The sequence below is a fragment of the Varanus komodoensis genome, unplaced genomic scaffold (genome assembly GCF_004798865.1).
Source record: "Varanus komodoensis strain SLA01 unplaced genomic scaffold, ASM479886v1 scaffold15, whole genome shotgun sequence".
NCBI classification, from domain to species: Eukaryota; Metazoa; Chordata; class Lepidosauria; order Squamata; family Varanidae; genus Varanus; species Varanus komodoensis.
Window position 1 is genome coordinate 20092227 of NW_025335440.1, and position 25989 is coordinate 20118215.

The 25989-nt window shown below is 38.5% G+C and overlaps 1 protein-coding gene across 5 annotated transcripts in view; it reads right to left on the reverse strand.

Annotated features, from left to right (window-relative positions):
- ZEB1 (zinc finger E-box binding homeobox 1) overlaps window positions 1–25989 on the reverse strand; it is an 87726-nt gene that overhangs the window by 19635 nt on the left and 42102 nt on the right. For 4 of the 5 annotated variants that reach the window (XM_044425103.1, XM_044425108.1, XM_044425107.1 and 1 more), the window contains exons 2-3: window positions 6379–6591; window positions 2409–2471 (exon numbers count right to left, since the gene is read on the reverse strand). In XM_044425103.1, coding sequence (XP_044281038.1) covers window positions 2409–2471; window positions 6379–6591 — 276 coding nt within the window. The remainder of the gene's footprint in view (window positions 1–2408; window positions 2472–6378; window positions 6592–25989) is intronic. The other variant, XM_044425105.1, reaches the window with a different exon arrangement.

Genomic DNA, 25989 nt, shown 5'->3' on the forward strand with positions numbered 1-25989 from the left:
ACCTCCCCCCTCCCCAAAATGTTACAGAGGAAAAGATGGAACGCACAAAGCCTTTTGATTGGTCACACCAAGAGCCAGTCTTCTGGAACTACCTGATTCATTGGCTGATTGGGGTTTTTTAACCAATCCTCCTTGTAGTGCCACCAGAAGTAGAAGAGAACCTTGGCGGGGCGGGGGATTGGGGGTAGGGAATGGAGGTTAGAAAAGATGCCTCAAAAAGGAAGAGGAAAATGTTTGGAGAGGAACTCCCAGCTTCCCTGGCCCCTCCCACATCTTGGCCATTCTCCTGTACTCCTTCAAAGCCATACGTGCCACCCCTTAATCTCACTTTGTTCAGCAATGGTGTGAGAACAGTAATGGCAATAGAGATAGCTAAAAGGACAGCTGCTCAACCACAAGCGTGATAAGACTTGGTGAATTACAGTAACTGCAATTCTTTTCAGGAGCTCTTGCAATGTAATCTAGAAGATGTCGAAAGGTGCTACAGCTACCACACTATTGTAAGCCCCATGATTTCATGACTGAGTGACAGGGGGCTCAGGGAAGAAACTTAACTCCTCTGGCCTCCCCTGTTGCTGCTGATCCTATGCCATTGCCAATAAGAAAGAGGAAAACATATTTTCGGGTTGCAGGAGGCAGCTTTGGAGATTGCAAGGGAGTGTCTTGATACCTCCGCAAGTTCTCATTTTTGATTTTTGGGGTTATTTATTTTATTTTTATACTATGCAATAGCTGAAGCTCTCTGGGCAGTTCATAACAAATGACGGTTTAAATTTTTCTTCTTAAAAGCCTGGAGAAATCCCAAGCCAATCCGAAAAAATAGGGAAAATGTTCATTCCTTTCTACTCCTTAGTTTCTCATTCTGCAAGGTCCTTACCTCCTCTGCATCTCTCCAACCCAGGTGCCTTTTATTTTACTAATTATATTTTTAATCCACCCAATAACCTTTCTTCTCCGGGTGGATTACAGCATAACTGCTGCACTCTTCAAACACTTGTTCCTATACTTTTCCTTTAGATCTCAGTTACAGAAGTGAAGACTTTATCAGAGATACATCATACTGCTATATTAACTATAATAATGCCACTGCTATTTCAAATCTCCACTTACTCTCTGCCCTCTCAGAATATCTTGCAAGGCCTTAATCCATATGCCTTGTTATCTAAAGAACGAGAGCTGTTTTTGATTTTTGCAATCTCCATGCTTCTGGTATCATAGGGCAAGTTTCGGTTGTGTGGTCAGGCTTATGAAATTTCCTCCTGAGAGTAAGCCTACAAGTTACAATCCATAATGACTTTCTGAACATGATACTGGTATATTGTATCAGGCCTACATAATTTTAATTTTGTTGCCTTCACTGGCTGTTTTTTATTGTTATGTTCTTTTAAATTGCAAGGAGAAAAATGATTTACAAATATAATTTGAAAAATTATCAAGTTACCAACCCCACTTCCCAAAACTGCTAATCTCAAATTTAAAACCAAAATGACCTTTACAAGCTTCAGTTTAGAGCACTGTCAGGCACAGCAGCAATGATCTAGCAGCTACAATTACATGTACAGAGTCTCTGAAAAAACCCTCTTTGGCACTGAAATGCAAAATGTTATTCCTGCACACAGCACTTCCTTGTTGTAGTGATGTTCAGGAAGTACAGCATGTGTAGGAGTTTCTATTGTGGTAGAAGCACTTCCGTTCCTTTTTGCTTACTTCCTTATTTTCAGCCTTTATTGCTTTGACCAATGAATTTTCAAATAGTTTTCTAGGCCTAGAAAATCGAGATTCCTACAATCTTAATATGAGCTTGCAGGATGCATAAACCCTGTGGGAGGTCAAATGTACCACTGAGGTCTACGTCATTCAGTTCACAGTAATGTTATAGTGCCAATTAAAAACCCCATGCAAGGAATCATTAATTTCCATCCATATAAAAAAATGGAACTGACATCCTCAGTTTCTTGTGGGTTCATTATATAAGCTATTTTTACATACATTGTTGAGCATAAAATATAGCATTAAAAATTACAGCTAATACTGTTACCTCAGCTGCATCCCATCCTTATGCTCTCTTTTAATCTTGCAACGAACCAGATATAAATTGTTCATCTACTGTTCCTGCTCCTGCTCCTTGAATCAAAAAGCAGCCAAGAGACTGCAAAGGTGTAATTGATTAGCAGCACCTCAAAACTGTTTGAATGGGAGACCAGATTAGCCTTCTTCAGTAGTACTTTTTCTATGTTTTGTAAACTTTTAATTACAGACTCAGCAGTATACATATGGAGAAAAATAGATGGAATGAGACCAGAAGGTAATGTAAGAAGAATTTCCTTTCCTGAGAATGTGCTGTTATGCAGACCCCAACCATATGCTAAGGATGCCAAACACAAACTACAATTTGTATGGACAAATACCTGTACATCCAGATTCATCTGCTTGAGCGTCAGGCCCCAGGATTTCCTTTGTTTCTTTACTAGCTAAAACATAACAAGACAGATGAGAAGATCGATCTTTTATAGTCCAGAAACCATTTAATTTATCTGAAACAGTCTCCTGTTGTCAAAGGAAAACCCCTAGTCTTTTCAGTGATACCCTTTTTACATAGAAAAGATGCAGTTTTAATACCAAGTGATCAGACTAGGCAAATGGACTATAACTATAAGCAGGGTTCCATATAAGTCTTGGTACACTTCCTAGCCAGCCAAAATTTGTGGTTGTCACCACCCTGTCCCTTAGGATGGTTTTGCTCACTCACTGGGCTATTTATTGCAGACAGTACCAGCAGCATTGCAGAAGGAAGCAACTGTGGGCACATGCAATAAAAGCCCAGTGGGAACATACCCTTGGACTGGAATTGTGGTGCTGCTAAGAAACAGAGGTGGAAAGAAGCCAATTATATTATTATGAGTAAACAATTTTGCTATATATTCAATTACTATTATTTTTACTCTTTAGGTTTCTTTGGCATAAATGAGTGTATCCTCTGTGAGATTGCTTTCTATGAATAATGCTGATACTGTATCAGAATTTTTTTCTTAGATGACCAAAACAGATGAATAAATGAATAAATTTGATCTCATTTTCTGTAGTAATAAAAATAGCACAAGGTTTTACTAATCCTAATAAAAGAATTAAAAGCAAGTGTGGTATAATGCTGGGAACAATGCAGCATGCAAATGAAACATTTATCAATTCAGTAACTCAGGTCAGAGTTCTTGTAAGCTGTAATCACAGAGTAGGAGAATAAGTAATACCCCAGTTGAGCTAAAGAACTTTAGTGGCTAGAGTTTTGAATGTTGTGGTCAGTCCTCTACACCAATTCTGCAGATACATATTTATTTATACACTACTTCTCAATAGTGATTTTCTGGGAGGCTCATAATATAATTAAAACTGAATAGTTTATACAACAGCCAGATGTCCAGTAGCAGCAAACATAAAATAGCAAAAAGCCCCCCCCCCGCCCAAATTTGGGATTGTAGACAATGTAGTGGATGCACACTAGTAAGGGCTTCAAATAGAGATCACAGTAACTGGTCACATTCATATGGGAGCAAGTAGCCACCACACAAGTGGCAAGTACTCTGTCCCCAACCAGTTTAAGGCTTTCATTGGATAAAGTGAGAGTCTAACATTACATCAGGAAACAAACGGATAGCAGCTGAAGCTCTTTAAGAATCGGCGAGATGTTCCTCACTATCAGCACCAGATACGGGTCTTGCAGCTGTACTTTGAACAGCCTTGAAAGTCAACCCCACACAGACCACATTGCTAATCTGGATGCTATCAGAACAATGATATCTGTGACCAGGTTCAGTTTCCCCCTTTCACAAGATTGCTGATAGCGAACTCTATAGTTGATGGCTGTAACTAAGAGCCTACATTTGCAGGAAATCAACTGGCTGCTAAGGAAGTGGCCTTCATCATCATCAGCTTTAAACATAGTTTGCTGATGTTAGCCACCAATGCACTGTGTTGAAAGTGTTTATTTGACCTCATATTTAGAAACTGTACAAGAAGGGAAGACTATGGAGAAGGAGCTTCCTATGGATTGCTGTTGATACCATTTGGAAAGTTCTACATAAAGCATTGACAGCAAGTCACTGTAAATAGCTGAGGCTTTTAAAATATGACTGGAAATTAAATAAAGTTTAAGTACAAATCTAAATATGATCCTGCAGAATGTAAATTTTATTAGGTATCCTCCCCTTCATTTCTGAAGTTCTACTTTCTTCACTGGAAGATGCCTAACTACTATATGCATACTATTGTTTAAAGACACCATTATCTAAGTATTGACTCAACTATAAAACTCAAGTATAGAAAGTATCATCTTATTTCCTCAGTGAGAGATTTAAATTAATTACTTGCAAATGATATTTGCCTCAGGTATATACACCACTTCTGCTCCTTATACTGTCCTGCAAGTAATTTTTAAGATTATATTTTAAATTCTACAAATGGCTGCTATTGCACAATCATTCGGTCCCATTCATGGAAATTTACAAAGGGTTCAGACAATATAATGTTCCATTGTTTTGTCACTGTTGTGTCTGTCTTTTTTGTGACTGCAGATGAAACTGGTGAAGAAGAAAAGAGCAGAATAGCAGTGCAAGTTTTCAGTAGCTGTGGGCAATCAATCAATCAATCAATCAATTTGGGCAGAGTGGGAGGACTTAACCTTGGGGAAGATACATGATGTGTTGGGGATGACCTCCTTTTCTTTATCATTTGCTATGCATTTGTCTGCAGAGCCATTTTTTCTCTTGAAAGTCATCTTCCCTCCTCCACCACTGCCTGAGGATGATGGTAGTTGTAGTCCAACACATCTGGAGAGTGCCAGGGTGAGGAAAGTTGCTTGAAGCAAGCAAAGTGAGTATTCAGCAGTCTTATAGCCTACTGTGCTTCTTAGTGGGGAGGCTGTAAAATGGAGCTACATTGGAGCTACTGTTAAGTATTAAATAGCAGTTAACTTCACCTCCATAAAATTTTATATTAGGTAGTTCAAAAGAACTTGAACATAGTTAGTCTTCATTATTCTTTGACTGCCAACATGGATCATTTCATATAACTCTAGGTAAGGGTTGAACTACATGAGCACGAAGTATCTGCAAAATTATATGCAAGTTGAATCCTGATATATTGTCAATGTATCCATGTACAGATAAGCAGTAATTGTGATCATTAACAGTACAATCCTGTTTTCAAGACACATTGGCTGAATGAGGATAAGATCATTACTAAATTCCTTTGCATTGATGGAGTAAGTTGATATTTACATTCCAACACAACCCATGTTGACAACCCATGCTCAACCTGCACTCAGCTTTCAAGTGTGGGTCATCACGTTGTCTCCACCTGAAGCGCTGGAATAAAATGGTATCTAGCTGATGGCACCCCCAGAGCCATCTTTTCTGATTGCATCTTTTTATGCTTATAGAGACACAGGTGTTGCTCTCTCAAGCATGATAGCTCAGTGATAGGGAACACTTTCCTTGTAGTCTTCTATTTTTAGGGTCTGAGTCTTGCGACTTTAGCACCTACGTGAATGAGAAGGGAGGCCCCAAATCTCCCTACTCCATTTCTTCCTGCTCCTGTAAGCATGTGTGTATCAAAGACACTGGTGCCATTAAATTGTGGGGTTTGGGATATTTTTTCTTTCAGAAAATTTGTTCACCTTTAATAAACACCCCTACCAATGTTTTGTGTGGAATCATTCCTATTATAAAGGTAAAGGTTTCCCCTTGACATTAAGTCCAGTCATGCCTGACTCTAGGGGGCGGTGCTCATTCTGTTTCCTAGCCGAGGGAGCCAGCGTTTGTCCGCAAACAGTCTCTGTGGTTATGTGGCTGGCATGACTAAACACCGAAGTGCACAGAACGCTGTTACCTGCCCACCAAAGTGGTACCTTTTTATCTACTTGTATTTGCGTGCTTTTGAACTGCGAGGTTGGCAGGACCTGGGACAGAGTACGGGAGCTCACCCCATTGTGCAGATTCGAACTGGCGACCTTTCGATCTACCAGCCCAGCAGCACAGCAGTTTAAACCACTGCACCACCTGCAGTTCCATGTACTATACTATAGTCATACTATAGTAAGTCTCAAATTCTTTTTTAGGGGAGATGGTCACTTCTGAATTCTGAATGCATGTAACTTCTATGAAGCTGGCACGACAACCATGTGAGCCAAAATATTTCTTACTCTACCACTAAGTAAATAATTAAAGGGTGTGTGAGAGCTGAAAAGTTTGCCTTACAGCAGCAGCATTTTTCCTTCATTTTCAAAACAGAATACAAACAGTTGTTTCAGTGCAATACAGATTTATAGAACAAGTTATCAAAGTATTACTATGCCAACACAGCTTTCTAGGTAACAACACATACCTTGACACATACCTTCATCTTCCCAGCAACCGTTTGCACTTCCTTCTCTTTCACTGTATTCTGGTAATACTGTATGGTCTTTTGGCAAGTCATCATCTGGCACACTATTATCACAGTCTGCAGCATCTGTTATACTTTCTTCTTCAACAATGTGCAATTTATCCTCATCATCTGAATCTGAATTTGTTTCTACAACATTATTGTAACTGGTAACTGCAGAGAAACAAAAAGAAAAGATCAATGTATATGCTGTTTCAAATTGTTAATTTTCTAATAAGATTATTGATGAGTAGGTTCATCCTAATTCAAGATATACAGTAGCATGGTGTAGGTATTGACTGAGCAAGAAAGGCATTCTGCCCATGTTCAGAGGCACTTCCCTCATTATTATTTTTTTGTATTTTCCAGGGGTGAGCTCATGCTTTGAAAAAAAGATCTGAAGTGTTTCTGCATTAGCTGAATTTCTGCAGTGCAGTCTGAGAACAGTTGGTAAAATTTATTCTTTATTCTGGGAGTATCTCGCATGAAAGATGCATTTTTTTCTTTCCTGAAAACATGACCAGTGATATGCACTTTTCTCCATACAGTTTGTTACACATTTAAGAAAACAGTTATAGGGGAGATGCTTATTTCTTACGCAATTCATTCACAGTAGCTACTCAGTCTGCCTTTTAAGCAGCAAACTAAGGAGCCGAGGTCTTAGCAATTTCACTGTTGAGGAGGAATAAAACTCTCTGTTCAGGGAATGGTTGGACCAGCTACTTGGTGGGAAGATTTCTGAACTTCCACATCAAGTAGCAGAGACTTGAGCTGCTCAGGCTTTAGATCTACTCACAAGTAAACACCACAGCCTATTTGCCTTGGTAAGCTGGGCCATTTGCCTAACAAGTGATACCTGAACTAGATGGAAGGGCTGATGACAGACATAGCCTTGGACTAAGCCCTGCTGAATGCCAAGTACTGCTATTACGTTTGGCTTAAAAAGAACATTACATCAGGAGACTCATAGCAACCCCTTACAGTTTAATTGTAACCATACATTTCAAAGCAGTAATATATAATTTGTTGATCAGCCTTTGATCAGTATCTACTGCTCCTGACTTTGTTCCAGGACTGCAGCAGTCACAACTGGCACTCAAGTGTGTGTGGCATAAAAGCATTGCCAGGGGACCATTGGGACAATGGAGAGCAGGCTTCCAAAGTGCCATGTCCCCAATCCCATACCAGCTACTTATTAATTAATTAATTAAATTTGTATGCCGTCTACTTGTGTTTGCCCTAACAATGGACTATATTAAGAGAGGGTGAAAAAGGAAGTGATGAAGAACTCAATAAATTGAGGCTTAGTAGTTGTAGCACAAGGTGCTTTCAAAGCCCTATAAAATCAAGCTACCAATCAAATTTTCATAACGTCTGGGATTTTTAGCATTTCTTCTTCTATGTGGATCTTGAAATACATATTACCAATGCCATGATTACCTTTTGATTTATGATTTTAAAGATGATATCTTTCTAATATAACAATATAATCTTTATTCTGATAGTCAAGTCCCATGCATCCACATTTATGTAGCTAAAACAACACTTGCTACATACAAAGGGAAGGGTCAGCAGACTTTGCCAAAGTATAGAAAACCTTTAGAAAGAAACTATAAAGGAGAGAGTCCTCCAAGCACTGGATGTGGGTTGAACATGCTCAGTGGTCACAAAATGCTGACTCACTCTTGAGAAAAGAAACACTGAAAACTCAGTGGAAGAATGGAAAGAAGTGACTGAAAAAACAGGGGAGACAGGAAGACACTCATAGAAACAAAGAGAACAGAGAAAACCTTCTCAATGTTGGAAAGATAATTTCATGGTGTTCCCCCCACCCCAGCAGCTTTTTTTAAAATGTCTCCAGAGCCAGAAGGGATAACTTCCCACAGGAATGAATGAAGAAAACAAAAACTTAACTAGCTAGGCTTGAGCACCATTGTGACCCCCCTCAACCTCCAAATGTAGCAGCAAATACACTATTTTCTGTTCCTTCTAACTCAGATCATATTTTGTGCAAAAACCTAAAAAAAAAAAAACCCCATACTGATGCAAATTCCAAAGCAAGTGGAGTCTATTCTTCCTATATTGCAGGTTGGAAGGGACCGTAGTTGAGAGAATCGCTTATGACAGCCCTGTAATGTATTTCACACTGAAAACTTCAGTTCAAACACAAAGTGATTTCCAAAAACCCTGCAGTGTCTGGAGAATTTGACCCTTGTTGCAGTTAGGGATGAAGCTGAAAAACAGCATATAACATTGCAATTCAGGTTGCAAGAGTTATATACAAAAATCCTGCAATGTGGCACATGCTTCTAACTCCTACTGGTGGATGGAGGGCCGTGCTGAAAGAAAGCGGCTTGCAGTAATTCTTCAATGCAGACTGTAAAACAGATGTGAAGTTGAGGCTGCTTTGGATTCCTAGGGAGTTTCCAGGCATGGCTTTTATTATACAGTTGCTCTGCCTCATGCATTTTTAGGTGTGAGTGGGCGGCACTGTCTCTTGTAATCTTTCCATATTTTCATACTGTTTTTCCACCTTCTTTGCACAACATCCCCATTAAGGGGGATAAAAAGCAAACGTGCAATTTACTTTGAACAGTAACTGTATGAGTTCTCTATTGGAAGTCCCCTGATGAAAAATCCAGCATACCTCTCAGGTCGCAACAAAGTTTCAAACTTCTTAAAATGCAGTTGGGCCAAACTGAGTTTGAAGTTTGCATGCAGAAGCCTCATGCTCCACTGGCTTGCATGTTAAATGCTATAAAAGCTAAACTGATATTTGTGTGGTACCCTAAGTAACACCCAAGTCAGAGCAGGTACTTCTGTTGTTGATTCTTACTTTTGGGGTTTTCAGCTCCCTCAGATTCTAGAAACTCATGCGCACAAGAGATACAGTGCAACATTTTGTGATGGGGCACTTATATAAGAACAATGCTCTTTTTCCAGGTAAAACTGAACTGAAAAAACTTTCTGTGAAAACCAAGCTAGTTTGCGTAAGTTAATCTGCACCAGAAAATTTTCAATACATGTTTAATTTTGTCTGGTATGTATAGGGTGATCTAACAAAGCTTACCACATGTTAATTTTTATCCCAATACATCACAAATATTTGTCCTGAAATATCTGAGGGGGGAAAATAAAGTGCACGTAGGACACAGTTCAATAGTTCGTATGTTTGAATACCACAAGCCTCTAAACACAGGGACTTGTGTGCATCCTATGGACAATGAGGGAAATGGTAGAAGCAATCTTTGCCTCCCCACCTTTTCTGCTGTGCAATTCAGCTATCTGGCTGAATTGCCCAGATGGCCTATATTGGCCATCTAGTTGTGGCACTGGATGGGGAAGAAATGTTGCTGGAGCACTATAAGGATATCCTGGTGGCCTCAGGCTCCTCCCCTCCTCACCCTCTTTCCTCCTCTCAGAGGTCAATTTTCTGACTTCAGAGAAGCAGCACCAGCTGCAAGGGAGATCCAAGTGCACATCTTCAAGTCTTAGGTTGGAGCACTATTTCCGTCCTTGGAACTGGGAATCTGAAGAATCCTGTAGTTGCAGCTGCAATGGCCATAGGGTTACTCTGCTAACGTGATTTAAAAGTCCTATCAATTTGAATTCTATAATAAAAATATTAGTTCTATTTCACACTGAAATAAATGGTCTGTATTTGTCAGGGGTTATCACCAGAAAAACATTAATCAGCAGTTTGAAACTTCCAATAATGCGTTGGCATTGGCATTCACTTATCGTTACTTATGAAAGCACGTAATGGATTTTTAAAAAAATAGAAAATAAAGCACTGTTAAAATGTCACTGATACCTAACTTTGTACCAGAGTGCAACTTGTGTCAGTCCAAATGTTTTTGCCTACAATTCTTATTAGGCCTAACCAATACCAGGTGAGAACTCATAAAGACAACTGAATATGCTCAGTGGGCAGGGAATATTGCCAGTTCCAAGCCCAATTACAGTGCTTGTGCTTCCTTTTAAAGCCCTAAAAACTTGAGACTCAAATACCTGAAGAAGTATCTCTTTCCATGAGAATCTGCCCATGCAGTAAGTAAATTGTTACTGTCAGTAGCAAAAGAGCAGTATGCATGCGCAAAGGAGAGATCCTTTTATATAGTGGCATCCTAACTTTGGAATACTCTCCTAAAGGAATTTTAACTGATACCAGCGTTATTCTCTTCACTATTAGATCAAGACATTTTTAACTGGTTCTATTGCAACTGGTATAGGGTTCAAGCTTGTTCCCTCTCAGTTTTATTGTTTCTATGAAGGTTATTTTTGAAATATTGTATTAGTTACAGTCAAATACTGTCTGTGTTTACACAACATGACCAACAATCCTGTGCTGTTACTATGGGTTGCAGGCTTTTTGTTTTTGTTTTACCATGATCTACCTGACAGACCATTAAGTGCTTTCTACATTACCATGGTTTCCATTCTCCCCACCTATTCCCCCCACGGTTGACATGTATCCCATCCACCACCATGCCTGAAATTCAATCCCAAATTGCATCACTTCCTGCATGTGTCAGTTGTTTCTTCCTCATTGGTACACATACAGAGGGTAGATGGCTGCAGCAGCACCTGCAGTTGACACTCTTTCCAGAGGACTCTGTAGCAGCTTCATATCAAGACTGTGGAAACCATGATCCTGGGTTCACACAACAAGCCATGGTTGTACAGAGAAACCATACAATTGTTTTGTATTATGGTTTCTAAAGAACAATGGTTTCATCATGCTGAAATACCATGACTGGGTTCCAACAACATGCCAGACTGAGAATCATAAAAAAACACAACGACTTGTTGTGTTGTCTGAACAAAGCCACAGTCTTAAGCACTGCCCTGGAATCCACTGAGATGGAAGGCAGCTTAGATTTAAAAAAAAAAATAAAATAAACAAACATCAGCTGTACAGAAGCATTTTCAAAAGCTTTATCTTGGGCAGTTCTGTAAGAATGGAGCTCATAAGTATTTGGCTACTCATGGAACCACTGAGTGGCTCTGTTCATGTCTATATGATGAGAAAAGCACACATTATGTATATTGAACCACAGCGGCGGCATAGTACTAGTGTCCCTTCCCATCTCTCATGCATTGTCTCCTGTTTTAGAACTATGCTTACAAGTGGGATGGGGGAAGTAATGTTCATTAAATGACAAAGTCCTATACCAATCCATGACAGTACAGCAATATACACATTTTAAAAACACCTAGAAATTACCATTCTAAGTAATATACAGAAATGTCCTAGCCATCCGATGGCCAAACTTCATGTAATGTCACTCACATTTCTAAACAAACCTGCTCAATCTGATTATTTTTATTGTGGCAAAAAGCAGCCATAGCACATGCTTCAGATGTTGAAAATCAGCCCTACCTCATTGCTGGTTCCCCTACAAATGCTAGTTTCAGTAAACAGGACATGGGGGTGAGATGCAGTCGGAGAGCAATGTTTAGCAGACAACCAGTTCTGGATTTAGATTAACTCAAGGAGCATATTGTGAATCAGGGTTCACCTGTTTTTTCTCCAAAATAAAAGAAGCCATGTAAAGCTAACTAATGTTTCATGCAACTGTAACACAGCTTTGCAGCAGTCTGAACAGATACCATGCTAGGCTTATGTAGCTTAGCATGTAGGAGTACAACAGTATACACCAAAGTGTGTAATGGAAGAACAAATGCATATAAGGTAAGTTGCACTGGAAACTGCTTTGCGAATGGTACTTCCTCCTTAGTAACAGCAGGTGAAAGAGGCCAGTGTCTGAAAGTTCTTTTTGAACAACTCATATATGCATGGATGCAACATCAGTTTTTCGGAATTAAAATAACTAGGAATGATATCATACAGGAATGGTAGCTTGCTTGATATTTTTCTTCCAAGCCATTTTACCAGACTTTCAGGAAAAAAATATCACATTTTCAAAATAAGTTAATTACCTTTCATTTTCATAACATTCTTCAAATGATCATTTTATCAGCATACTAGTACATGACATATGCACAGCTGAAATTTAATTTTACATAAATACTTATGTAGATGATTGACTCATCGCATATGTTTCACAGACTAAGATCTTGCGGGTAGCGTGCTTTTTGATGTGGTTTGTTTTTAAAAGCAGTCCTAGAACATACACGTAAAAAAGAAGCTTCATTTTTCTTGGGAAAACTAGCAGGCAATGACCCCTATGACATTGTGGCAATGAACTTAAATGTTCCAAAAAACAAGGTATTGCAAGATGTCAGTTTTTTGTCTACTGAATATGGGCCTTCAAATGCTTTCAGTTAAAAAAAATTATCCCACTTTTCTTCCAACAGTATAATTAGTCTTTCTATGCCCTATTTTATCCTTACCGCAAACCTGCACATTAGGGAAGGCTGTGAGCGAGAGACCAAGATGGGCACAAGGTCTCCCGGTGTGCTTTTCAGCTGAGCAAAGTTTGAACATGGGTCTCTCCAGGCTTGGCGCCGATGTTATATGCTTTACGGCACCAGGTCAAGACCTTTTTATTTTTCCGTAATTTTAATGTTTAATATTTTAACTATGTTTTATGTTAAGTTGTGGATTATTTTGTATTATTTGGGTTTATATGTATTTATTGGATTTTGACTTGTAAGCCGTCCAGAGACCTGCAACATATTGGACAGGGTATAAATACCCAAATAAATAAATAATAAATTTTAGCTGGTATACTAGGCTGGTTCTCAGCAATGAATTATACATGTAAAAGGTAACCATTTATAAAACTATACAGGCATCTTGGCAACCATACAGGGAATTCTGATGCAATCTTCATAGTACTATTAGATATGAAAAATGTGTATTTCAGAACTTCATTAAGGATGCAATTCTATACATATTTAGAGAGATAAAAGTCCTTCAACTCCTAGAATGAATGCGGGGAGTTGTACATCTTTTTTTTTCTGTTTGAATATGCATAGGATTGTATCCTAAATTGCTATGCAAGATTCATTTCCCAAGATGATACAGGAAGCTTACTGGGCAAGCTGTGGCTAAGCAGTATGTCCTACATGCTCACAGAGTTCCTGTGAGGAAAAGATGGGGATGGCAAGAAGAGGAAATCTTGTAAGCCTCTCTTGGTGGAATAGCATGACATATGTGTGATAAATAAAGGAGCCAAAATACTTAGTTATCTGATGGTGAGGCTGAGCAAGATCATTACTTAAATCACGAAAGCACAAAGTCCACAATTCAGCATTCTAATTTCCAGCTGTAGCACATCACCTTTAACACGTACATTTCAGTGTATGAAAATATTGTTTACATTTAACAAGCTTTTAGACTTTTAGACATTTTTCACAGCATTTAGCAGATGTTATTCCCAAAGGTTTCCTACCTTCCATATCTTTATAACAGAATGAAATTAAAGTGATGGCTTAGATTTAAATATTGAGATCATGTTCCCTCTTCTTTTGGAGATGGAGTGAAACAGTTTTAGTGTGATTTTGCACTGATCAAGCTTTGAGTCTTCGACAAAACTATATGATTTTGGAGTAGGAGACTATCTTCATCGGCCTTAAGAGTATAGAACCAATATTATGCCCTTGCAACTCTCTTGATATTCAGAAGGCAGCCCTGAAAACCCAATAAAGTGAGTAAGGATAGTTCTGAAGCTTTATAGAGTGACAGCTATTTCCAACAAGTGAAGATTAGCTTTGAGAGAGAGAGTATTAAGCTCTGATGTGATAAGAAGAAAAGCACCGTTTATGCCAAGCAGCATTTCCACTAGAAGGAAGAGGAAGGGTCAAACTGTTTACTCTTACTGGCAGCAGAGCTCCAGAGCCTGGGCAAGAGTCTGAATTTTTGATGCTAGTAAGAGCAAGCGGTCTTTCCCATCACCTGCTACCTGAGCTTTTTCACAGGAGAGGCTAATGATTGAACTGGGACTGCTGGCAAGTAAAGTCTGTTTGACAACTGAACCTCAGAGCCATAAGCCACCCAAACCATAAACCTCTCTTCATAAACCACTCTCATATACAATAGATTATGGTAATGTTTTCTTAGATTCAATTGCTTCAGGCAGAAGTTTGGAGAAATCATACTGCTGTAAAATTGGGGCTCTGGATCTGAAGGGGGGTTAACAGAGTCAGAAGGAAGGCTCCTCTATAAACTTCCTGTGCCTAGGGAGACTGCTGGCTCAGTGACAGTGGATGATTTCTGAACAGCTTAGTTCAGACCCAGAAGATCCTGACAGAGGCCCTACCTTTCCCCTTCATAAGAGACCTTTTCTTGGTCTGTGAGAGCAAATTCAGGAGACAGAGTTGAGTTTGGACAGACAGCACAAACATTTTTCAAGGAATTGTAAACTAACATCATCAGGGGAGGCAGCAGTGCCTCTTTATGGAAATCTGACACAGAACAGCACATTTAGCTGTTGGTTGCAGTATTTAAATTGTGACTTCAACTATGCTCAACTTGCATATGTGTAAATAGAACTGCTTCTCCTCAGAAAGGAGGCATAGTGTTTGAATGCTACTATACCTCAACATCTTTGCCACTAAATGGAGCATCATACTAAGGAAGAAAGAAGAGCCTAACCTTCTCCCAGTGTACTATTTAGCTGCAGGCAGGTCTTTCCACAAGAGTGCTTTCAACTATACAATGCCCAGCCACAAACTGAAGTGGCACTGTCAGGCAAAACATTACCACTTGATTCTGTCGACCATATAAATCGCATCACAGTATCTTACTATGTTGACAAAAGTTGTCAAGGACGGGAAGGCATCGGAAGGCATTCATTCATAGGGCTGCCCTATGTTGGAGATGACTGTAGTAACAATAGCATCTTCACTCTGTGGCAACTATGAATCTTACAGTGATCAGGGAGTGTAAGAACAAAGCAAGTGTATAAGAACTTTAGAAACATTTCAAATTTTTAACTGCTTCCAAGGACATCCAGTGAGAACGCATACGGGATGATACACAAGCATTTTATCATCTATATGCAGTCACCCTTTGTCAAACTGTTACCTATTCCAGTTCTCCATTCCCTTTGACAGTTGAAACAGAACAGGAAACTAACCAGACAAGACTAGACATACCAGACAGCCATTAGAGTGCATTTACTAAAGAGCAAGGCTAATATTAATAGTAATACTACAATTATGAACACAGTTACATAATTTCCAGAAGCTGAAAAAGGAAAAATGTCCCCAGCTGTACTTTTCAAAGGTTCTGAGAAACAAAAAACCAAAAACCTCAATGAATGAAAAGGGTCAGCAGTTGGACTGGGGAGGGAGAAGCAAGTTGGTTTTTGCCACTAAATCTTTTGAGCCAGTTGGAGGATTGAGGGGGAAGGATTCGGAAAACAATCTATGGTAAGCCTGAGTGTCTGGCAGGTGTACTATAGTTTGGTTCAGCAAAGAACTATCCTACTGTGACTTAGCTACAAAGTAGATTAGTGTAACATACAAATACAGTCATAAAGTCTCAAGGAGTCAGCTTCTGTTATTGGGATTCATTCACTGACATGCAAAGTTATGTCAATTTATTGCCAGATTCCCAGAATGTACACAGTATGTATCAACAGATTTATTTGATTTAAAATATGTATACTTTTCCTTATATAGTTCAAAGTGGCTTACAAGACTAACACAATAAAAACCAATATACAATCAGAACAAGGTCTGAGAAAAGCTAGCAATAAAATGCTTTAAACACAATAATCTAAAATGATTAAAATTGCCCTAAAATGGTTTCCATAAATCAGAATCTGGAGCTTCTAACAGACTATTTTTGGTATAACAAACAATGATTCATCAGTGATATAACAGAAGTTGAATTAATGGTAGTATTAAATCAACAATCCTGTACAGTCTCAGATAAATCTTAGTGAACTCACAGCTTTCTAAATGTCCACGTGCATACACAAGCTGTAGGAGTTCTTCAAGTTCATAATCTGCGTGTGCCCTCACAACCAGTCTATAAAGTGTATCACTATTCTCTATATTGTATAGACTTGGAACCTCACAAAGGAATCTGTTAAAGCAGTACAACTGGGGGTCTTTTATTCTAGACTTTCTTTGTAAACATGATTTTACCCAATGAAAATTTTCCTCCTGGACATCATGGGTTATCTTGTTCCTCCACAGTAAGTTTGAGATTCCTGAGGGTAGTCTAGATTATACAGAGAGTAAATTGTTTCATTTGCTCATTATGTTAGCTGATCTCCTCCCATTTCCTTATATCCCCATAACTAATCTCAATATAGCTTCATAATTTGAAATATAGTGTTGGGCAGTATACTTCTGGCAACTGAAGCCTCCTTCCCTCTTTTCTAAACTACACTTTCATGGTACATGTTTTGACCAATGGGAGGTAAGGGGAAAGTTGAAGCTGTTAAGCAGTGACTAGAGAATGAACTGATAGAGGTACTTTCATAGGCTGAAAAATAACGTAAAATACTTAAAAAGTTCCTGTTGCTCTGGTGTTGAACTGAGAATTGGTGGCAGATGTGCAACATGCTGGGTGGACATTTTTAGAGAGCCTTCATAATATTCCAAGCACTGTTCCTGTACTGGATGTCATTGAAAACTTTAAAGTTGTGGTTACTTACTTTGGGTCACAAAGAATTATTGGACTAAAACAGCCTGCCTTGCTGACCATTGCCCATGCAGGGTGGAAACGATGGAAGTTTTAGTCCAACAATATTTGGGGAACTAAGATGGGGGACAGTGTCTCTTGGTCCCTAGACTGGGAACTATTCTTACAGTGCAGCCACATACTTTTGTATTACGCCCCAAATAAGGATATGAGATTTGCTTCCAGATGTGGGTTTAGAGCTACAGCTTTAATGGTTTCATACATTGCCATTTACTCTTAGGAAAGGAAAGTTATTGGCTCTGACTGAGTATCATGAAGGGCAACATTGTTCTTCAGCATAAACTTTCTAAGCCACTTAATCTCCAAGGACAAAATGAAAGAAGCACCCATTTTAGCAACTAAAATCCTTACATACAGAGTCTACAAACAGTAACTTAGTAAGAGAAAAAACAAGAAAGCGATTTTACCATCTAAATTAGGGATCTGTAACTTGTGGTTCTTCCAGTGTTGTTCTACTGCAACTCCTATCACACCTCATCATTGGTTATGCAGATTAGAAGCTGATGGGGGTTGTAGTCAAACAACTGCAAGACCACTTCTGATAGGCATAGACCTGTTAGTTGCAATTCACATAGCCTTGTAAATTCAATTCCTAATATTTTATTAAAATCCCCCTTTTTAAAAAAAAAACACATTTATTGTAATGTTAAAGGTGAGTAACACTACTAAAGTCAAAAATATCTAAAAATAATAAATACAATACAATACAAAAATTGATTACTTTAAGAAATGAAAAGACAATCACTGCCAAGGTGGGTTGAAACACAACAAGACAATATATATGGTGTCCATAAGACAATATGAACAGTAGTGAGAACAACATGGCATTATAGAAGCTTTCTTCAGCATTCTGTCTTCCACTTGTTTCTGACTACAGACCTGCTAAGCCAAAACACCTGGAGGAGTGTAAAATACTGATCCCCAATTACAGGAAAATGTTTGTGGAAAGTATTCATGCATTAAGTAAAAGGTTTAGGAACATCTGAAAACTTCCTCACAATATGATTCTGAAACACCCTTTATTACATAGAAGAGTATTGCAATAACAGTTATTTCATTTGATATTGGAACTCAGTTCTGTTCTGACAATTCTGATAATGTAGGATATAAAAAGGAATATTTAACTCTGAAGATTAGCAGTTAGCACTACAGTCTGCATATCGGACTCAACTGTAATCTTTTGTAAAATAAAAAAGAAAGTAAATGCATAGATTACTGGGGCAAAAACCAGTTTAGCTGTTCTTCTACTGTTGTGGTTCTGGCTGTTATTACAACAGGAGAGCATTAGTTATAAACCTTCATTTGTCCATAGTTCCCCTTATCCTTGCCCCTGTGGTAAGATCCCAATGAGAATTCAACCTTTTCTTTTAAAACTTCCTCTATATTGTTTATATATTGTTGAGTGGAGCCTGCTGGTGCCGGAGGTCAGACTAGATGGCCTGGGAGACCCCTTCTGACTTGCTCTGTTTCTATGTTTAGAAATTTGATTATCATTTCTGTTTTGGTCAGAGTTTGAAAGTCATGTAAACACTCTTTCAAAATATAACTACTTTGATGGTCAATACAGGATAGATATTTGCATTCCTAATCAAGTATACTTCAAATATACTAACTAAAAACTGGTTTAGGCATAAATTACTATGTACACAATATTGTTAGGTATAAATATAACCTAACAATGAAATACTCATGTTAATGTAAAACAATCACAAACCCTGAACTCAACCTCCTCCCAAGAATATATAAACTTACTATGCACATGTCAAAATGCAGATATCACATTAGAATAAATGAGGTAAGATTGAGCAGCATAAATGTTCTAACAGCAGTCTAGCAAACAAGAAACTGTCAACGTCCAATAACCTATTATTCACACCTCTTTAATCACTGCCACAGAGTCAATTATAAATAGCCTCATACATTTTTAAATAAGGTCATTCTGAAATGAAACAAAGGGAGTAAATATTCCAGAATATAAGTAATTCAGGTTCTAAACTGTAGCACAGATGAACATTCAAAGAGTTCAGTTTAAAGAGAGAAAACATTCATATTAGCAAAGTACTGAAAGTAAAGGAGTTACAAGCAGTCACAGCCAAGTCATCCTGCAATCTGTAGTCACTTTTTTTTTTCTAAAATCCTTTAAAAAGATTAATTCAGACAACTGGGCAGATCCAGATAGTAATGCTTGGAGTAAATCCATTGAAATGAATGGGATGTAAGCTAGCCATAATTGACTCTATTGATTTCAGTAAATACACCAGTGTGATGAATGTTTAATACTAAATTAGACACACATGAAGGCCTGTGTTATTAATCTAGAAAGCCATGTGCATGAGACAGGTTCTGTGATGGATGGGAACTCTGTTTTTGAGCGGGTGCAAACAAAATCACTCACTGACAAACCAGGAAGACTGTAAGAAGCTTGTGAAAAAGTTACAGAAAGCACCTCACCTTTGTTTTTACCCATATGCAAGTATTGTTGTGTGAGGGATTAAAATATCCTCCACACTGAAAGAAGGTGTAACAACAACCATAACAAAGGTTGCTATGATTTTTTCCCAGAATTGAGTTTGCTGTTAAATTCATATATGTAGCAGGGTATGCTATTTTCAGTAGTCTGTGTTATCTGTATCATACAACTGAGCAGGCTGTGTAGCTTTAGAATGGAGTGAGGATACATTATTCTGTAAGTATGCAAATATGAACTGAGAAAGGATTCAAATGACATTAAGCCAAAGTCGTCAAGTAGATTCTAATGGAAGAAAAGCAAGTGGTGTAACTATGTAACATCCTTTCCCACATAAGATAGTTTTATTGAAGATTTGCATGAACAAACAGATAAATGCTAGAAGTTATACAAGTTGAACTACAGTTAAAATCAGTAATATAGAAAAATGTATGAAATTGCAAATATACAGTTTATATTAATGCAAGAGATTAATGTGTTAACCCACTTAAAATAACTAGGAATTCAATTGAAAGGCAGAAAATGGAGCAGTCTAGAGAAAATAATTGGAATCAAGATAAAATAAGAAAAGAAAAATTGAGGATTTCTACAATAAAAGGAAGAAAGACAATTTAGCAGATTAACCACTATTTATGTTTGGGCACTTATGAGAAGAATCAGACAGGCCAGAAATTTAAGTCCAAATTAGTACTTTGGAAGATTTGTAGAGATATTGAAGATTTATAGGGAATGCATGTCCAGATTAGTAACAGGAGAAATATAGGAAAACCTTATTATCAAAATTGATTAAAACCTCAAATTCCCTCAGATCTCACCTATTACATTATAGAAAGTTTGGAAATTCTTGACTGCAACACATACGTATGGTGAGACCTATGTACCACAAGCAGTAGTAGTCTTTCTAAACAAGATTTAAAAACAACAACAACAATATCCTGGGTAATCATAAAGGTACATTTTTGTCCTGTTCAAACAAACAGGTAATTCACTTATTTCTAGAATATATACTTGCTTCCCTGAAATAATTTATTTTTCTTACAAAGCTACATCATATCCTTGTTTTACTTGAGGAATAACTTACCTCCTCAGGGCTGAGAATTTCCAGCTCCCCCCCCCTTTTAAAATGAACATTGTATTCAAATAAATTAACAGAATTCAGCTCCTATCAATCCCAGCCAGAATTTTGGATCTTATAATCCCAAATGTTAGTGGGATACTATACTACAGAAAGCTACTATAAACAAATTAATTAAATGTAAGAATAAGATTCTCAAAACTTTCAGAAAAGTCTAATATAATAATGGTGCAAAAACTTGTGTCAAAACAGAAACAGAAAAACAAAACAAGAATTGGTGTGGAATGCATGATAACATCAGTTTATTGTTGGATATAAATAAGAACTGGGTACACTTTGCCTCCCCCCAATTCCTATACTATATTTGAAAGTAATATAGGGAGAGGGAGATTTCAATAATTTTTCTACAGAAAAAACCTCGTACCACTTAATTGGCGAACCCAATTGTCATCAGAAACAGGTATCTCATAACCACAGCTCTTTTTTAAAGCAATGAAGGGTCTTGCAGTAGCACAAAGACCAACACATTCAGTATGGTACAAGCTTCTGTGGACACAGCCCACTTCTTGCATCTGGGTCTACAAAAGCTTATGCCCTAATAAGTTAGTTGGTCTATAGGCTCTATAGGCTCCATAAGATTCTCCCTCTCTCCCCGCGCGCGCGAGAGAGAGAGAGAGAGAGAGAGAGAGAGAGAGAGAGAGAGAGAGAGAGCATTTTGCTAACACAACTCCTCCTCTAGAAATTGTTACAATGGAAGTTTAAATTTTGAGTTACAATTCTTTACTGAAACTTTTCTATATCCTACAAACCAGGTTTGGACATCTCAGTAATCCAGGGTGCTGGTGCATGCAAGTAAGAGTGGCTAAGAAATCAGGGAAACTTCATCCCTGGTTTATTTCTTGTGATAGAAGAACCATGGACTCTGGCTTGTTTTCCATCCAGCAAGCTAATTACAGTAAAGAAAATGGGGTGTGCTTGGATATGAAACATTATAAACAAGTTCAGAAACATCCAGGAAATCAGGTGAACTGTGCTTCAGGCAGACTCCAAGGAGAATATAGCATCAACACTGCTTTTGATACATGTTACTTTTTTTCCTTAGGCTGACGTATTTTACAGGTTTCTGAAGCACTTCAAGCAGTACATGGGATTGAGAAGAGCATAAACTAGTCCTAAGAAGCATGACCAACTCTGCTGGAACGGCTCTAACTACATCAGTGTGACTATCATAGCCATCTAGGGACACGTATTTCTCTCTCCCCTCCCCTGGAGCAATTTTGCAATAGTTTTGAAAAATTAAATTGTGTAGAAAAAGGACTGTAAACTATCTCCATGTGTAGCCTTAGAGAGAACAAGAACAACTCAGCTACTTCAGCCATGTCTAGCTTTTCATGAATCATCTGTTTTTCAAGATAAGAAAAGGGATATGGCTCCCCCTGTTTCTCCCTGCTTTAGCCTAAATCATAGTTACGAAGCAACCAATTTTATATCAGAGGTAGTGGTACAACAGGAATTAAAGAAGTTCATTCCAGTGCTTTAAAAAAACTACTTATGTACTGCTTGACAGCATAGAAGCAGTTAGAGCTGGAGTTGGTTAAAAGAACTTGAACTGGTCAAATGTCATTTTGAAGTTGTACCTACCTTGGATGGATCTCTGGCCTGTGTGAAAGAGGACGACTGTGCATTATATTACAGAAATGATTGCAAAAGTGAGCAGTCACCATTGGGATTAATATGTAGAACAGCATGCATTACATTTGCAGATCCTGCTGCACTACATACAGTGCTGCACTACATATAATATAGGAGATGTAGAACTGGTCACCTATTTCAAAAAAATCCAACTGAAATACAGCCACTGGTTGGCTTTCCATTTTGTTCAGTGCAGCAGCAGCAGCAAGGTATTTAAGCCTTTCCCCTCCTACAGGGGTTGGCAGACTTCAGGGTTGTGGGACCAATTTAGAGCTTATTTGTTTTTACTGGAACACCAAGATCCACCGACTGGAGCCTGGTACTGAAGACATGCACTCAGAAAAAAGAATTCTGAGCTCAAGATTGGAACTTGTCTTGCATACCACAACTGAGTAGTGTTCATAGCTCTTCCACACAAAAATCCACTCCTGGTCACCCTAAATTTTCATTGTTTTGGCATATTACTTAACAGTGGAGAGGTGTCGTTTCGCTACTGCAGAACCAGATCTACCTTCTGCACATTTCTTTTTAGAAGTTCTAAATCAAATCTCACCATTTTGGAAAAACCTTGGTAATTGTCCTAAAGTTGTACACATACACACAAGACTGGTGTCCTGCACTGCACATCTGTCCAAGAGTCTGGAATGTGAGTAGTGAAAGAAGAAAAAAAGCTACTGCTACAAGCAAGGAATAAAAGGAACTGAAAGCAAGAATGGTTACTTAAATTCTTCCCTTTGACACATCCCAATATTGTCATGTTTCCTTTTCTTGTTTAAAAAGTTTACTTTGAATAGAAATTCCAATAGGCCTGGATCTGAAATAAGCTTCATAATGTAGGTAATAAGAATCTCTTACAAATTACAGTATCCTACGCATATTACTCAGAAGTAACTTCCTATACCCAACGGGGCTTGTTCCCAAGTAAGTACGGCTAGAATTTACAGCAAAGTGACACACTGCAAGATATACCCAAAGACCCATTTTTATACATAGAAAGCCTACAATGAACTATTCTGAATGAATATCTGGATAATTGGTGACAGTTTTGCCAAACTTTTGATAAAACAGAAATACTTCTATAAAAAGTACTACGTAGATCAATTATGCTTAGAGAGGAAGTGAATCATGTATTCTCCTCTCCTCCATCAAAAAAAAGAAAAAAGACCCAGTTAGTACATGTTTTTCAAGTTAAAGGAACAGTGGAGGGCAGTATAGCTATCTCTATGTTAATTCTTGCGAACATATGGAAATCTCAAAGATATTTTTAGAGTCTGCTACCCGCTGTGCAAAAGTACTGAGGATTTAATCACACAGAATTATTTGCAGTATTAGGGAGGAACTATGACAACTTCTACAAGCAGAGACTGGCTAAGCTAAGCTAAGCAGGTGCTTGCTTTGTACATCCAAATGATCAACCTGAATAGCCTCATTCCCATCCATTATGTCTAATCCTCAAACCCCAGTGGCAGAATAGGAGTGTCAAGGATATGATTACAACACTGGTGAAGAAAAAACAATGTTTGAAGGGGGGGGGTAGATTCTCCACTTGGTTGGCTCTTTAATATACTAAAACTATATTGTAAATAAATAGATTATGCCAAGACAATTTGCTGCCCTTACAAAGCAAAGGCATTGGTGCCTTTGGTTTGCAGCAATTAATTTGCTTGCTGTATGAACCAAGTAAGCTGACCAGAAATGTAGGTACTTCTGAAGAATTTCTGAAACAATGGGCCAGAGGGCTGCAGTGGTACTGCTGCTCTCTAAAGGGCACCAATGAAGGAAAGAGGAGTGGCTCATACCCCTACTAAACAAGGCACCACTTTGTCCCACACCTGTAGGTCTGTGAGTAATGACCTGAGAGTAACTAGAGAGAATCCTTTTCCAACCAATACACTTCTGTGAAGGTTTCAATATGAGTACCTCAGAATGCACGCAAATCCATACAGGCAATTGGCTACATTAGTTCACAGACTCGTCAAGTTTCTTTTGGACTGGATCTTACAAGACATCCAAGATTCTGCAAATGAACTCTAAGAGCTCATGTAATAACAAGAGCTTCTGGAGGCAACCATCTGCACTCCATAAACCATTTTTGTAAATCATGTTGGGATTCCTTTTTGTTGCATGAAGTTATAAACAAACTGAACAAAGTAACCTAACATTAACTGATAGGATCAGTAAATAAAATGATGAATTCTACTAATTGTCAGCTCAGAGATAGTCTTAGCAGAGAAAAGGCAGGAAGTGGGGAGTAGGTAAGGGAATGTAGAGAGTAGGGCAGGGGTGGTTACCTTGGGCCACTCCAAATGCTTTGGTCTACAACTTTTCCTATTTGCAAGGTCTGCAAAGGCTTATGGGAATTGTAGGCTGTAACATCAGAAGGACCACAAGTCCTTCACCTCAGAGGTATGGAAGCATTTCTTTGCATAGCTTTCAGCTCGCATATATAGTGGCTGCAGGGTTAAATTGTAATTTATCAAAATTTCCTGTGCAAGCTTTAATCCTGCTCCAAGCAGTAAGCAGTAACATCAGCGATAGCAGCCAGGAGGCTGGAAAAAGAACAGTTGTGTCACTCCCCAGCATTTCCGTCATCCTGCTGCAGCTAACCTCCTTTGCAGGAGAGAGGAGCCAGCTGTGTGCCAATGATGAGAAAACCCTGTCCCAAGATAGGATTTGTGGCTTTGCAGCAAGAATATGAGTGGGAATTGGGGGTTTTTTCCCCTGTGAATTCAGCTTTTGCTTCATATTGACATAGTCTGTATATAATGCTGTATTTTGCTAAACTGATGTTGCTTGTTAGCTAGTTTGGATACAATCTACTAAAATAAAATATGCCACAGTTTTTCTAAGTAAAGCACAGAACACATTGAGTATGTGTAAGTGACTGATTTCAAAGGCAAAGGGATAACAAATACTTAAATAAAACAGACTTCAGCTAGGCTGTAGAACCCTGTAGAACATATCAGGTATACCACTTAGACAAATGCTCCAATGAGTTTCTTTGGAGATAAATCATAAACTATGGTTTAATGTTACAAGAATGGGTCTCCATCAGAAGATAAGAAAAGCCATCCTGGATTGGACCAATGGCACATCCGGTCCAGCACTCAGTTCACACATTGGCAAACCAGCTCTCCACAGGATCCATGAAGCAGAAAGGATGCAAAAGTTCAGCTTGTCTGAGCTCCTCAGCAACAGGTGTAATGCAGGCATGTCACCTCTGATAATAATGACACCTAGGCAACATGGCTAGTAGTCACTGATAGCCTTCTCCTCCCTGAATTTGTCCAATTCCCTTTTAATGCCATTCAAATTGGTGGCCATCACCACTTCCTGTGGCAGTGAGAAACGCCAATCCTAATAGTCTTACTTGCCCAAATCTCCCACAAATCAGCTTTATTGGATAAATCTGGGTTCTAATATTATGGGATAGGCAGAAAAATATCTCCCTCTCCACTTTCTCCACACCATGCATAATTTGAAACACCTCTGCCTCACCTTACTTGCCTTTTTTCTAAGTTATTGTAGCTGCTCCTCATAGGTGCTGCTCTAGCCCCTTGATCATTTTCACTGTCCTTCTTTGTACTTTTTCCAACTCAATAATGCCCTTGTTCAGGCAAGGTCACCAGTTCTGTACAAAATATTCTAAGTTCTGTCACGCCTAAGATCTGTTTAAGGGGAGCATGATTTTGGCAGTCTTATTTTCAATTT